At 40.9% G+C, this 16,314-nt stretch overlaps 1 protein-coding gene and 1 long non-coding RNA gene across 6 annotated transcripts in view; one reads left to right on the forward strand and one right to left on the reverse strand.

Annotated features, from left to right (window-relative positions):
- Nucleotides 1–7,158: 7,158 nt before the first annotated feature.
- LOC139624643 (protein yippee-like 1) overlaps nucleotides 7,159–16,314 on the forward strand; it is a 36,103-nt gene continuing 26,947 nt past the window's right edge. Inside the window, exons 1-3 of one of the 5 annotated variants that reach the window (XM_071483928.1) lie at nucleotides 7,159–7,479; nucleotides 10,694–11,014; nucleotides 14,540–14,824. In XM_071483928.1, the coding sequence (XP_071340029.1) occupies nucleotides 14,708–14,824 (117 nt within the window). In that variant the 5' untranslated portion in view covers nucleotides 7,159–7,479; nucleotides 10,694–11,014; nucleotides 14,540–14,707. Of the gene's footprint in view, nucleotides 7,480–9,879; nucleotides 10,188–10,693; nucleotides 11,015–14,539; nucleotides 14,825–16,314 lie in introns of those variants that run through there. The other 4 variants (XM_071483926.1, XM_071483930.1, XM_071483929.1 and 1 more) reach the window with 4 other exon arrangements.
- LOC139624645 (uncharacterized) lies at nucleotides 13,952–15,372 on the reverse strand. Its single transcript, XR_011691705.1, has 2 exons — nucleotides 15,060–15,372; nucleotides 13,952–14,887 (listed from the first exon to the last, which is right to left on the reverse strand). It is a non-coding gene; the product is annotated as an uncharacterized lncRNA (long non-coding RNA).

Here is a 16,314-nt window from a genome sequence, read left to right on the forward strand (position 1 = left end):
ATCACTCGGTGTTGATGAGGATCAATATTTCATCAACAAGCTTGTATTTAAATCCTTAAAACACTCACACAGAAGGCCCAAATGCAAATATATACATATAAATATATATATAACCTAAAGAGTCTAAAGTCTAAAGATATTTTAATGCCAAGAGTGACGATAGAAGGGGAATCAGATGAATTTATAACCTTTTTCTTTTATTAAAAACATTTTAAAAAGCCCGTTTTCATTTCTCATTGGCTTCAGTACGATGTCAGTTTCTGTGTAAACGCACCAAATCACAGGTGTGTCGGAAAGTTTCACCGTCAATTTCTGCCTTAGCCATGAGAAACTAAAGCAAAAGTCAGTTTACTTCACACAAGTCTGTATGTACAGTCTGATATTTTTCATATTGGGAGGGGGGGGGGTTTATCTGCGTCAGGACAAAAATTCACACAGAACACACTTGTTTGGTCTGGAAGAAATATTGTTGTGCCTCCCTTTTTGTCCTGTTTCGTGTCGTCTTCTTTTTTTTTTTTCTCTCTCTCTTCGGTCTCTGTTGATCTCTCTCTCGCCTTGTCAGAATAATACTGTGCCCTTTGCATGACTGTTATAAGCTCTGTATACAAAGACGACGATGTTAAGTGCCACACAAGCCGGGCAGATCTGCAGGGAGAGCGCCCAGGCTCTTTCTGTTCTACCGTTTGTGGTATATCACACCTCCCAATCACATGGTGCTTTTTGTCCGGTTTCTTTCTTTTTTTGCTTCAGCGTTCTCTTCTTCTTTTTTTATTTATTTTTTTTGTTTTGTTTTGTTTTGCTCTCCATTGTCTTTCATTTCTACAGTTTTCAGTCTCCTCGTTTTTAGCCAAACTCCATGTGCATGCAAAGACGTCTTGTTGTGGTTGCAAATAGGAGAATAACCATATATCTGTATTTATACCAACCACAAGAACCACAAAACATGTTGTTTCCTGACCCTGAGAAACGGGATCAAGGCACGATACAGATGAAATGATACTCATGTTCTCATGTTCTCCATTCAGTCCTTTGTAACTTTTTTTTTTTTGCTTTAATTGCACATTTTCCACACTGATAACAGTCGGCGGTGTCAGTACCAGCAGACAACTGCAGTATAATATAAAGATTTATCAAAAAAAATCCAGAACTGCAGCAGAAATCAAGACCATATTCTCACTTCTTGTCAGTAACTGCTGATTAAAGACTGTTGAATTTGAAGATTTCATTTCAAGTAAAAGGAATTATGACTTTAAAGATTATATATGTGGATTTGGAAACTTTTTTTTTGGGAGGGTGGAGAAAAAGACAAGCTAGAACCAGTGAGATTTCATCGACCAACTCAAATGTCACTGCAGCGTCTAACGGCTGTCACTTCATTTTGTTTACAAGTGGGCCTCAAACATGTCAGTGTCATGGTACACCAAGGCTTTGGGTTGATTAAAATACTGCAACTTCAAAACAAAAGCTCGTTTGGAAATGTGTGAGTGACCTGATGAATGAAACAGAGGAGTATTACGTAGACACTAAAGCATCTCAAAGTAGATTCAAGTCAAAATCTACCTGAATGGGTTCTTCAAGAATGAAACTCTGCTGGCACTTAAAGTAAGAAATTAGAGAGTGAAATCTAAAATGAGAATATTTCAGAACCGTTGAGCTGCTTTGGCTTATTTTTCATTCTTTCTGATGTAAACTGTCTGTGACAAAAGTATTGGGACGAGCTGTAAACTCATTTACTCAACACATTTTCTTACGTTTCTATCAGAAGATGAGTGAAGCTAAACTCAGCTTTTGCTTCTTATTCTACATTTACACACTTGTCAGAAGCAGGTTTGAGTTGTACAAATGTTTCTCTCACATGAAATCACAGTGGGCAGAGCCAAAGAATCACAGATTTACTTTATTATTTTTGGCTGAATAATGTTGAAATAGACTCGAGCCATAATCTGAGAGGACACTTCTACGTCACTGCAGCCGGGTGAGAGGTTTAACCACCAGAGGTCAGAAAAACGAGATTTACTCATGTTGAGTCTTTACGACTTGAGATGAATCTGTAATTAGTAAATAGCCTCCTGACCTAAGATGACAAGAGTGTTTGAGTAATGCTTTGTTTTACAGGTCTGTCAATTCTTGGGATGTTAACTGGAAATAAATTTGTAATTTTTTTTACCTAATTGTAGGTAAATTTGGAAACAAATGATTTTTTTTTTTTTATCATCATATAATCTGTTAATTATTTTAATGATTGCAGTTTGGTCAGAAATTGTCCGTCACAGTTGTTTTCTATCAATCAACTAATCAATTAATCTACTAGTCACTGTTAAATTCAATTAATTTCTAAGATAGGATAACCTTTGGAGTCTTTCAGTGCACAGCAGGTCAGAGGAACATACAAAATGTGTAATTTGTCTGCAGGCAAGCACACAATTCAAAATATATGAAGAGTCAGGTTTTCTAGAATAAATTATGAAACAGTGTAAGCCCAAGTTTAAATGCTGCAGCTGTTTCAAGGAAATTCTGAAAATTAACAGCTGCACATTTAACACAAACATGTCTCAAATCTTCTCCGTGTTTTTCATATTATTAGTGTGAAATTGCAAAGTTCTTTCCAGGAAACTTTCAAGAAAATCAAGTCTTACCAGGAAAAGTTGAAAGATATTCTGGATCAACATTCCCTCTTTGCTGCAGCCAAAAAAACAAAAACTGGTTTTGTTGGTTCCGTCCACAGAGATTTAACTCATCTGATGACATTTAAAAAATATATATTAAAATCTCCATTGCAGAAATGACAGTTTTTGCACTCAGATAAATTTCACCTGCACGGACATGAGGTAAAGACTCATCTGTCCCAGTACTCCTCACCCGTCTGTCACACGGTTACTAATGCACTTGCTTCTACAGTAGTTGGGATGGGACTTGTAATCCGAGGTGCCTGCTGGGACTTGACTTGCCTGTAGATAGTCTTTTTTTGGGGGGGGTTGGGGCGGGGGGGGGTTCAGTGAGAACATTAAGGGCACTGGAAAACCTTCCTGGTATTAGTTGTATAAAAAAAAAAAAGCTTCTGCTGAGTTCTTTGTGCAACCTGTCTGTTTGTGCCTTTTTTGATAGTCTTGATATCCAAGATTTGATGTGCAGCTTTTGTTTAGTCGGGAATCCGTTGTAATCGCAGTATACGCTCTTAAAAATGAACACAATCAAGTCTGGGGGGGTGGGAGGGATCGTGGGTGGGTATCCTTATCTTTCAGTTATGTAAATTTTGAAGAGATCTGTTGCCACAGCTGTGTGATTTGTGACTGTATTGAAAAGATGAAAAGCAAACATTTATATTTTTTGCAAAACCCCTTTTCCTTGAGCCTTTTTTTTTTCTTTTTTGATGTTTTTGTGCAGATATTTTTATTGTAAAATGAATGTTATGTTTCTATCAGACACTAATCTTGTTTGAGTTGTCTCCAGTGGAACTACTTCACTCTGTATGTTTTGATCAGTATAAACCTTTAATTGTGTAGTTAACATTTCTGAAAGAGAAAAAAAACAAGATCCTTGGTTGTGTTTTAAAGGTTTCTGTTTGACCTGCCATAGAAATTGTTTGAATTGATCAGTCAGTTTTATTTTGCTGTTGTGTGAAGGATTTGACTTGAACGAAGCATTTCTTTGCTGTTATTAAAGACTGACTGCCACTTTGAAAAATCTGGGTTTTTTTACATTTTGTTTTTTTTGTTTTGTTTTTTCTTTTTTGCAACTCTGCCAAGACATTTAAATAGACGTTAATTAAAAACACTGTACCTTCATTAACATCTTTGTGAAGTGTCTTTGTGAACCACAATAAAGATTTCACCCGGCAAATTCACAACAGTGAACCTTAGAGACAAATTCTTTAAAAGCTCCATCCAGTCTAAAGGTAGATGTCCATGTGTTTTTTGATTCTAAAGCAGGTCTAGGTTCTATATTAACACTGTGAAAGTATCAAAGCCTCAGTCCACAGAGAAATGCACACAGCCTGTATTCAGAAACTGAGCCGTCAGGACTTCTGGAACTTTGTGATGTCACAACAAAGCAGGATTGTTTACCTGAAGTCTGCTATATTTTTATTCCATCACTCAGAAAACAGTCAGCCAATCAGAAGAGAGGCTCAGAATCTCCAACCAACCGACTGCGCGTAAGTTCATTTTTCAATACTTCTGTTTTAGTTTTGTATGTCAAACTGAACTTCTACAACATTACAGAGACAAATCTTTAACTTTTTACTGCACCACATTTGTCTGATTTTACATACAAACATTTGATCTACTTATAAAATATGATGCATCATTAGATTTAAGGCCTTGCATATACAGTTCATACGCACAGGTGTGTCGGATTAGAGATGTGCAAAGCTCTGTATGGATTTACTTGAGGTCAGTTAGTAAGATGTAACTTGACCTGCAGCTAACAGGAGAGCACCTGAAGCCCGAAAAAAATCATGTTTTTAATCTTGTTTTAAAAGATACTAACTGCATGATCAACTGAATGCACAAAAATATTGTAATGTCCACATAAGATTTATGATTTGACACTCTGAAAGGGGCCGTCCTGCTTCTACTTCTGATACTTAAAGGACATTTTGCTGGTCATATTGTGGTTTTGCTACTTTAAAGGATCTTAATGCTTCCTCCATCACTGGACTTCTCACTGTCATCAACTGGTGCAATATCGTTTTGTCAGTTTTTGGAAGAATTATTTACCTTTAAAGGTACGAAATTAAATTCAAAATGCATTTTAACTTGTTTTGATATAATATATGGTTAGTTTTGTGAAACTGATGAACCATAGGATTCAGAAAAGATTTCAACTTTTAAAGCTGAAGTCCAGATTTTGAGGTGCATGACAAAAGTCCTTGTGCTCATGGGGCCGAACGGTCTCTGTCATGTTGTAGCCGCTCTGTACCACAGTGTCCTTTAGGGGGCGCTGTCGTGTTGGCTAATAACACTGCAGCCTGTCATTGTACAGTCAGGGGTCTGATTCATAAAATATTGTCATTCACTGCTGGAGCTTACAGGACATAACAAGGTCAAGATCCATTTGCTTTGAATTGGTTTTAAAAAGCTGAAGCAAACAGAATAATGGACATAAAAGTGGCCATTAACCTGTCTTATTTCAAAGAAATCTACATTTATTAACCTGAGAAATAAAAGAACATTAAGACCAATGATGGAAAGTTCATTTACTCAAGTACTGTACTTAAAAACACTTTTAAGCTACTTCAGTATTTCTATTGTATGTCATGTGAGGCTTCTACTAGCTGACATTTCAAAGTAAAATATTGTACTTTTTACTTAGACATAGTTACTGATTACTTTTCAGATTAAGACCTCCCATGTAGTATTTAAAAAAATATGTTTAAACAGTGGTTTTCAACCATTTGCCTTGTGAGCTGTCAGAAACAAAGCTGTGTGTCAGAATTGTGTTTTTTTCATCTTTCCTCTCCCATTAATCATCTCATGACCCCTCAGATTTATCTTGTGGCCCTCTGATGGGACCTGAGCCGTAGGTTGGAAACCACTTAACTAAAACACCAAACTCTAGGTCAAATAGTTATAAGTAGCTACAGCAGTGAAACGCTGCTTCCATGGTGATGCATCAGTAATATAATGTCATATAAATGTAATATAACACATACTGCGTATTTCTGTATGTATATACATATACGCAGTATGTGCATAACTGTATATCCTTCTTATAGTTTTGTTTCTCCTTTTTTTTCTTTGTGCTTTAACATAATTTGTTCTATTTTATTGTCGATCTTTAAACTTAATTCTGTTCCAACTTAAAATATTTGAATATTTGTTTATACTTTTTCTGGTTGTGTAACATGAAGGGGCTTCAAATACATTTCAGTCCTGTAAGACAATAAAACTGAATCTTGACAGGGGCCATTTTTCTACAGAAAGTATTTATACTTTTGATACTTTAAGTACATTTTGCTGAGAGTACTTCAGCAGGATCTGAAATGCAGGACTTTAACTTGTAATGGAGTATTTTACATTTGTGTACCAGTACTTTTACTTGAGAATTTGATTCCTTCTTCCATCAGCGACTAACATGAATGTAAGCCTGGCTCATTTAATCAGAAATAAATACAACATCATCAGGATTAAGAGGAAACAGAAAAAAAAGGTTTAAAAACAATGAAAATTGTTGGTTTTTTTTAAATTCCCTCAGAAACGCATCATGTTGATCCCGACATGAACACAGAAGGAAAAACTACAGGAAACACCAGCAGAAAATCATCAATCAACTGTTTCTCGGTTTGTTTACTTCCTCTGCTTCGACCACGTGTTTGCAATGCGGCCACGCATGCGCACCAAGGGCTTTTTGGCACGCGTTTGTGTCGGTGACGCGCACAGTCAAAAACAACCCCCCCGACCACAGCAGCGCCCCCCCCCCCCCCCCCCCCCCCCCCGTCCCTGGCCTCGCGTTGATTGGCTGTGGTCCTCCAGCCCCTCCCTCCCTCGCAGCGGATTGGTCAGAGGAAAGTTCTGCTTCTCCCTGATTGGACGCTATTTGTAGAAGCGGCTGTGTAGCTAGGCTGCTGCTGCGTTCACGTACCTCTGTGCAGATCAGGCTGTGAGTCTGGGGGGGGGGGGGGTTTAAGGCTTTGTGACAAGTGAAGGATGAATAATGAGAGCAAAGACAATAAAAGTGTTGATTATTTACTCAAAACTAGAAAACACGCAGTTTTAGCAGCTTTCATGGCGTCTGTGATGATTTCAGTTATTTCCACTGAGGCAATAAATAAATAAAGTTCAAAGATTTAAAGCCTGAAATGCACAGAAACGACCTAGTCGCCTCAACCAAGACATTTCTGAAGAAACAAACCTAAACAAACTAAACAAACGGTGCCCTGTGACTGTTTGTGTTTGCTGCCTCACCCCCTGCACCATCTCAGCTGTGTGACCCCATCCAGAGCTTTCAACCACATCCCCTGGTCTTCACAGTGTGACTGTAAGCTCTGGAAGCAACACTGAACATTTCGCTTCTGCCATCTTCTGACAGAGGATTGTTTCTGTTTATTATCCTCATCTCATTTCTGTTCCGTGTGTTCTCCTGTGCGCTCAAATCCCGACTTCCCCATGTCCTACAGCACGTAAAGGCAGCACCGCTGGATCAAATAAAACCCCACTTTTCCTTCACTTCTTGAGAGTTAAAGTTTCCCGCAGGGCCCATCCCGCACTGTCCCGCACTGAGACTGTGGAGGTGGAGCAGAGAGCTGTGGGGGCCCCGGGGTCCCGGTGTGTGGATGATCTCCGGAGCCGCTCGGTGTCGGTATAAATCAGGCCGCAGACGGGACCGCTCGGCCCGTCCTGCCGCTGCTGAAGGCTCCTTCCACCGCTGCAGGCTCCGACATGCGGCCCCTGTGAGCCGCCTCAGCGAGGGGCCCCACGGAGGAGTCTGGTGCTTGTGGAGACCTGGGCCGGCTGCTGCTGCCTTCATGGGACGGTGAAGGTCTCTCTGTCTTCTTTCTTCTTCTTTAACCTTAATGTCCACCCTCCTGCAGATTCCGTCCCCGGGTTGTTTTGGTTTCCGAGGCCGGGGGGGCGAGGTGTTTGTGGGGTGAGTGCTGCGCCAGTGACCGGCTGGAGGACACGCAGCGTGGTGTCTCTGAGGTGGACGTGTAGTGAGGTTGTTATTACACTTCTTTAGCATTTTATGTTTGTTTCCCGTTGCACCACGGGACTTATAGTTCTTTGTATCTATATATCCTGCTTTATTTATCATAGGATCAGGTCTCCTGTATTTAATACTGTTGCACTGGCCTCAGTGTTTCTCCAGGGGACAGAACTATTATGTAATAATCTCCTCACATTAATTGGCCTGTGCGGCTACAACTTCTCTGTCTTTGATCAAACACGTTGAGCAATTTGATCTTGGAGTTGCGTTCAGGAGCCAAAAACCCCGTCGTGCTGCTGCGCTCAGTCGGTCACCGTGCGTCCGTCGGTGCGGCTTCAAGGAGCCGCAGGCCCCGGCGGCAGGGACACGGTGGAGGGATGGATGTCATTCCGGCCCGGGGGGAGGCTGCAGTGTGCGCCCTCCTGTGTTATTGTTGCAGCAAACAAGAGGCAGTTCACAGTGAAAACAGATGAAGTGTTGCTGTAGTGTCCAGCAGCAGTCCACAGCTGCCAGGGCAGGACGAGGCGTTTGGTTCAGGGTAGGTACCGGGTTTATGTTGGATTCATAGCTTTTCATACAAAAAATAAATAAATAAATAAATAAATATATATATATATGTAATGTCATCATTCATGGCATCATATTCCAGATGTGGATCTGTCCAGAGTCAGGATGATGCAGTGCTGACACATAAACAGTGCAGCAGATGTGTGTGTGTGTGTGGGGGGGGGGGTTGTTGTTGTTGTTGTTGTTGTTGTTGTTTTCATCCAACTAACAATAATGATAATATCAGTTCTGTCTGACATGGCGAAGCTCCTGGAGGAATCTACTGATCTGTGAAGGGAAGCAATGTGCGCAGGCGCAAACCCTCAGAGCAGTGCGCTTGTTTTTCATCCAAAAATAATCCCTCACTGCTCATCCACAGCGTCCGCGGCCTTTCTGGCTCTTCTCATGGTGTCAGGATGATGATAATATTAGACTGACTCCTTTATTGTTTTTATAAAACATGTCAAGGTCCTCAGTCCATGGACTAATTGATCGAGAAGAGAATGTGAAGCGTGAGGTGACTGGAGGTCATTTCGCCTTCAATCCCAACAGCGAGCTGCAGGAACCAGACGTGACACACAGAAATGATGTTTCTTTTAATATCATAGAAAGAAAAATTAGACTCATTTTCTCATCCTGTATTTATTTACACATCCGGGCATCTGCTCGCTCCCTCCTTCCGTCTGTGGCGCGTTCAGGCCGCATGGGAAATAATGACTTCAGCAATAACAAACAGTAACTTTGAGAGCTTTATTTTTATGAAAATATAAGAGATTATTTCATTTGGAGCTTTCAGTAAATAACTCTCGACTTTGTCAAAGTTTACAAAGAAGACACATGTGCTGCATGTGAGTTGGTGTTTCACAGCAGACTCACACTGCAGGCAACAAATACGAGCTTTTGAAACATCCAACAAATCTTGACACAACTTAAAACTTCTTCAGCTGAGAAGTTTGGTTTCAAAGTCAACAACCTGAAACCTCAAGTAAAACACACTGGGGGGGGAAAAGAAACTCAAAGGATCTTTTATTTATAGAAAGCACACAAAAGCAGTACTATTGTGGTGTTTTCCAAGGCCAAAGCTGAGCAACAAGATAAATATACACACACAAAAAAAAAATCTAAACTGAACAACCAATGGATCCTGAAGTTGGGGCCAATGTAGATTATTTACAGTAAGAATAACTTGAAGCTGAGATGAACTTAACTGACCATATGCAGGGACATTGAAGCGTCACACCAAGGGATCAGTAACTTTTAAAAAGGAACTAATGATATATCTTAGCCAAGGTATGAATGGCCAAAATAAAAGTAAAAGGTATTAACGGGCTTCAACTAACGATTATTTTCATGGACCAACAACCCAAAAATAATAAATTCACTATAATGAAAGACCAAGAAGAGCAGCTAGACTCGACATCTGAGAATCTGGAACCAGCAAATATTTTTGAAATTTTGCTTGAAATTTAGTTCAACGATTAATCGATAATCAAAATAGATAAGGAAGTTGCAATAAATAATTAAACAGAAAAATTACAAGAGGGAATGGAACCAGGTGGTGAGATAAACAAGAGGAGTATAAAGTGCTTAAAGAACTAAAACGGTAAACAAACGCAACGTTTCCTTTCCGCCTGAATACTCCCCTCAACCTGGTTTCCATCTTTCCCACGGGAGCCTGAAGGCAGCGCGGCTACCGATTGGCCGGCCCAGCTGTCAATCAAAGCTCCATCTCCCTCCCACGTGGTGACGTTTCCTTACCAAAGTAACCAGGCCAGTCCATTACGCACACAAAAGACACAACAAAAGCCCGTGTTGGGAAAAATGAGATCCGTCAGCACCCAGAGGACTCAGCGATAAGTTCCCACCAGGCGCGTCACCCGCGGACCAGAGCCCGGGACGGCGACAGGCGTTTATTTCACTTATAAAGAAACCATCCCTCTTTCTCCAGCAAGCAGTTTTTCCTCCAAGCTGCGTTTTGCTCCGATCTGATCCAGGTGGTGAGTACAGCAGCGGCGGCGCAATGTTTACCTCCAAACAAACAGCCAGAAAACAGGCAGCGAACAGAAAACAGGCAGTGAACGCGGCTCTGGTGTCGTGCTGGCTTCACAGACCGCACCAGGCTCGGAAAACAAACAGCCAGCGCAGCGACACTGTTGCATTGGAGCTGGCGTCGTGCTCTTTGTTGGGGATAAACACATTTAGAAGAGGATGTGGAGGCAACAGAGGAGGCAGGGAGGCTGCTAAAGCTTTTCATGTCAAGAGGAACTTCTTCAGATTGTAGAAACAGCGGTTTAAATGCATGTTGTGCTGGTTCTGGGGTTAGGTTCAGTGGTGCTGGGAGCCAGCCTTTTGTCTGGACACTTCTTCCTGTTAGTGTTTACCAGAGACGCGCAGTGTGCTGCCTCTTTGTTTTCCCTTTGCTCAGGTGGAAGAGGAGCTGTCTCTGCTGGTTCACCTCTCCTGCTCCGGCTCTCATGCAGCTTTTCTTTTCTTTGTCCCTCAGAACAACTGCGTTTCAATCCAGTTTGGACCTGGTGCAGGTGATGAGGAAGGCTGAGACAAAAGAGACTCGAGTTCTGCTGGCAGGAAGTGATGTTGTGGGATTACAGCCTAGGTTCTGAAGCATTTCACACTTGTTGTTATGAAAGTAAAAACAGGAATATGCAAAGTAAAACCCTAAAAAGTGAAACCAAAAAACACCATGTGCTGTCAGATACTCTGAAGTCTGCATCTCGGCTTCATCAGGGACCAAAACAAACCGACCAGCAGCTCCACATATGATGTGGATTTGTCCTTATTAGGCATTTATGAGGGTAAAAGTAAGGTGTGTGCGTCATGTCATGCTGTCAGTGTGTGTGTGTTGGAGGAAGAGGGGGGGTGGTGGTGGTGGTGGGGGGGGGGGTACATGCAAACAACAGTATGCTTATTGTCTCTGTGTGTTAGTGACAACACATTCTCTCTAAGGATGCACTGCACAGACCTCATTTAATCACTGATGGTAATGATGCTGAAGTGTGACACACTTAAAAAGCTTGTGTGTGTGTGTGTGTGTGTGTGTGTGTGTGTGTGTGTGTGTGTGTGTGTGTGTGTGTGTTTACCTTTCCCCATGCACGTGCCACCGAGGATAAACTGGGCTAATTCAGAAAGGGGATTTTGTCCTTTTCATGCAGGGATTATGGCTCAGGCACCTGTGCAGATTATACAGTATGTATGTAAATATGGCTCGTCTGGGGACGCTGGCTTGCATTGCCAGTTCTCACCTTCCCAGTCGTGTTAAGTGTGTGTGTGTGTGTGTGTGTGTGTGTGTGTGTGTGTGTGTGTGTGTGTGTGTGTTTGCAGAGCAGCCATGCTCAGCGTCACGTCATGGCTGCTTCCTGTTGAGTTGCGGAAGCTCCTTTGTTTTCATGTCTGGCTACTGGCTTCTGTCTCGGCGCTGCTCTTCCTGTTGCAGCACACTGAGCCCAACTGGAAACTTCTAGAGCTGCTGAAGCTAGTTTTCGTTGTGTAACCGCTCAGGGATGCAGGGTTATTGTTGTTTATTGTTTGTTATGCACTGTTGCTGGTGGCAGCGGCTTGAGCCTGTGAGCTGCAGTAGACATTATGCCTTGATTTCAACACTATCAGTAAAAAGATGAACATTAAACACTGTCGATGTCTGTTTTTAGTTGGAAGTCACAACTATTCTTTCAAAAGATCGATCAGGTGAGAAAATATAGCTGAGAATCATACAACAGCATGAATACAGAATAAACAAGCCGCACTAACGTACTCAACATTTCCGTATAAGTGGATGTTTTATTTCTGGGAAAGGAAGATCCTGAGGTTCAAAGAAAGTGTTTTCTGTTTTGTGGTTGATGCAGATAAATAGCACCAGCTATATGCAGTTACAGCAACAGAGACAAATCATGTCCCGCCCCTGTTGTTTGACTGACAGGTGATTGTGAGAACAGTGCAGACATTCACTTGCCTTGAGCAGAAAAAGGACTCACACACTTCACTTAAAAGCAGCAAATACTACAATAACAACACAAAAATACTGCGTTACCGCCAGAAGTTGTGCACCAGCCATTCATAAACCAGTTACCAAGTTATTGTAGAGTTCTTCCCGAGTTAGAAACTACCTGCTGTTTTCAAAGTAATGATTTACTAAAAGGCTGCACCATTAAAACGTAAGAAATGTCTTAGCTAGTTAAGACTTAAGTATCTATATATATCTATATCTTTTATAAATGTTATTAATTACATTGCTAGACACAGTGTTTAGTAGTTTGAGCTATGTCATGTTATTTTTGTGAAATGTAATTTAAAGCTTTTAAAGGTTTGCATCATTATCAAACATCATTTATCAAGTTTCAGGTCAGATATATTAACCCTGTGCTGAACTGTGTGTGGTGCAGCCTTTTTAAATTTCAAAGTTAGCTTACAATTAGCCACCTAAAGCTAGTTCTCATATTAGAAAAGCCTTGGAGTTTCCAGGATATAGCAAGGGTGGGTTGTTTTTTTTTCTTTTTGTTTTTTGGGTGTAAAATTCAGTTTTTAATTTCTAGGAGAATTGATATGCTCTTTTGTGTTTTTAAGGTCACGTAGTCTGACTTCAAAGCAGCCTCTGAATGCTAATGTGGCTCTGTGTCTGCAGGATAATAAGCAACTCTTCGCTCACTTCGCGTGGCGATAATGTGTCAGATTTTGTGTTTACTGCGTGTTCTGCTGCCCCCAAGTGGCCATAAAATCCACTCGTGCAGCTTTATCAATCAAGCTTTATTTTTACACCTTCTGTACTGGTTAGTGTTAGAAACGGTTGAAATAAAACAAAATTAGTTCTGTTTGACAATGTGAACGCAAAGAAAAGAAGATTTGCGTATCTGTGTCTCTGTATAAGCATGAATGTAAGATTTGGTCCACATTCTTGGCGTCGATATACACCTGCAGATGTTTTTGTCAATCGGCGTGTCCCTTTAAAAGGTCACACATTCATTCTGTCTTGGCTGCATTGTCTCATCGGCTATTCTAGTCTGTCCTGCGTATGAACTGAACTGGTATGCATTTGTTTCTGTGGAGCTGATTCTCCTGCAGGCCTGCTGAAATTCACCTCGGCCCTGAAAACACGATGAAGCTTCAGTTTAGAGATACAGTACATGCTTTATCCCAGCTTTATAAGGATGTCTGCTGCTAAAGGCGTTTAATTTTTCTGCCTTGATCGGACAGGTTGTCAAAAAAACAGGTTATGCAAACCTGTAACTGTAGAGTGGAAAAAAAAGGAGGAAATTATTACTCAGATCGTCTGTTATAAACATTTTATCAAAGCTTATACACTGATCTACTGGGATTGCTGTAATTGTGTGCACACAGTTTTCCTGAGCAGTGAAAGGTGCTTTTTTCTTTCAGTTGTGCCTCCAAATAAAGCGGTTTAGATAATCTGGTTCAAATGTTGGCTTGTTTACAACCTGTGTAATGATCTATGAGCTCGTGTTACCTGCCTCACGCCGCTTTTATTCCCACATTTTAGTGGCTGACATCATAATCAATAACTCTACTGCCAAGAACTAAACAAATGAGAAGTATCCTTCAGTATCAATCTGCCAGAGGACCACAGTTAATAATTAATTATAATTAGCCATTTGGCTTAAGATGGTTACAAGTTAAGTTACAAATCATTTAACAACTGGAAAGATGCTTCTCTATTTAGTATTTTTTAATATTTCCTCTTTATTTTAACTGACAATTATCTGCAGTTCTAGGTTCTATTTTTTAATTTATCTAATTTGATAGATACATACACAATAGACGCTAACAATTAAAAACAGAAATACTGGACATTTATTGAAACTCTAAACACAAACTGTTCTTGTAGTGAAAGAAAAAAATCCGTGAGACAAATTGCAGTAAGTTTAAAGATGCACAGATTGTCCTTTAACTGATTTTATGAATACTCAGCTGATGTCCCTGACAGGAAATACAAACAAAAACACCTTATCTTCATCTCAGAGGCCACGATGATCTCGTCCTCCATCAGTCGGTCCAGTGGGACAGAACAAACAAGGACTCGCTCCTGTCATAAATTATGAATAAAGTCAAAATTGTTTGGTACCAAGTGAAGCATGTTATTCATCTTCATATAAACAAGGATTTGTTTGGCTTGTCGTGATATTAGGTTACATCACCATGCATCCATGATGGCAGTCAACAACATGCGATCGTAATCACATAATAGATGATTGTAATCAAATGATTGCTTCAGCAAATGAACTGTGTTTATATTGGATATGCAATCAAGATCATGAGCTCTAAAAATAGGGAGATATGGAACATGCCTCTCACCAACCCTCTCTCTTTTCCTTTTCTCCCGCAGGTTTGATTTTCTCCCGTGGTGTCTGTGTGGAGCGTGCCACACACCCACTCCACAACAACGACGGCTTTTGCTTGCATCTTCCAGTGTTTCTTCTGTCAGCAAGTCCAGCAGAGCTGCAACTCTTCCAGTGCCAGCCCTGACGCCAGCGAGGAGCCCTGCCCCACTGACATGGTGAAGATGACCAAGTCGAAGACCTTCCAGGCTTACCTGCCGTCCTGCCACCGCACCTACAGCTGCATCCACTGCCGGGCACACCTGGCCAATCACGACGAGCTCATCTCAAAGGTACGGCAGCTGCACATGTCCTTCACTCCACCCTGCAGCGTGTCGCATGACGGCCTGTCTGTCCTGACATAAATGAAGTAATTATTTATAATAATTATACATAAATGTAAAAAAATACTTGAAATACATCCAACTACTGCACCCGTCCAGTGCGGTTATAAGTGAAAATGATTGTAGTATATTTATATTGTAGGTAACTGAATTAACCCGAGCAAACGTCTCCTAAGTAAACAACCTGCGGCCGTTCAGCAGAGAAAACACTGCTGATGTTCACGTTTGACGACTTTCCACCACGAATAATCTTTTATGTCAAGTTTGACTCCGCTGCAGATTTGCACCGTTGGCTAACGTAGCGAACAGTCTCGACGCTGATCTTTAAGGGAACAAAAAGCCCGTGTCCAGGTCGAGGACGCTAATATTAGCCTGTTTCTTCGTAGGATTAACCAACAGTTAATCCTACGACGTTGGTTTTAAATTATTCTGAATTAACTGGGTGAATAAACCAAGCTAGCTAGCCTGCTAACTGACAGTTGGGCAGTTATCTTGCTAACTGTCAGTTAGCAAGATAACTGCCCAACTGTATTGCTAACTGACAGCTAGCTAGCTGTCTGAAGTGGTTTATAAAGGCTAACGGGTTAGCTAGCGGTACACTTTTAGCTCTGTTTTGGTCACCTCCAACTTCTGAAAATAATATCTGGCTGTTTAGCTGCTAAATGCTCCACTTTTTTTTCACAAAGCTAGCTGCTAGCTTGTGCTGCACGGTGTACACTGGGTTTGTTGTGATTAGTTTGTTTCGACAGTAACATGGGAAATGATGATGACTGAACCTTAAAGTAAATGTGCTGTAAACGAGTCTCTAAATGAGGCTGAAACGATAAGTGGGCTGATAATTTTCGGGTAATTTGTCTCTGCCGTGACTCATTTTGACATTCGATTCAGTGTTAATAGATGAAATATTTATCAATGCAGCTTTAAAATAAGTGGCACTCTTACAGGCTGAGAAACATAAGCGACATTCAGTGTTTGAGCAGAACCAAGTCCAGCTGTTTAATATGTTTGCAGTTTTATCCGGTTTTTTATTATTCAAGTCAAACACTGATAAATGTGCAGACTCATCTGGATATCAAAATAGCTATCTTGGTCCCATCCTTTAGATGACATTGCGAGTCATGATAAAATTTGACAGCGTCCTTGTAATATTTATAAATGAATAAATCAGCTCGGCTAAACTGTGACTTCTCCCTCAGCTGGGACTCAGTGTGATTTAGTGTTGTCCTCTGGTATTAGTTGTGGCAAATGGCACTTGAGTTTGACAGCAGTGTCATTTTATTTGATGCTCACCTGCCTCACTGCATCTCTGAAGCCCGTGTACCTGTCTGCTTTTGCATCTGTATTTTATTTCTGCCAATAAATCCTCAGAGGTTTAGATGACAGCCATAGCTGATATTTTTACTGAAGTCGTTTCTGCAGTGCACAGAAGAGCTGGCCAG

This window comes from Trachinotus anak, unplaced genomic scaffold (assembly GCF_046630095.1).
Source record: "Trachinotus anak isolate AG129_WGS33_773 ecotype Australia unplaced genomic scaffold, CSIRO_AGI_Tana_v1 ptg000008l, whole genome shotgun sequence".
Lineage (NCBI taxonomy): Eukaryota > Metazoa > Chordata > Actinopteri > Carangiformes > Carangidae > Trachinotus > Trachinotus anak.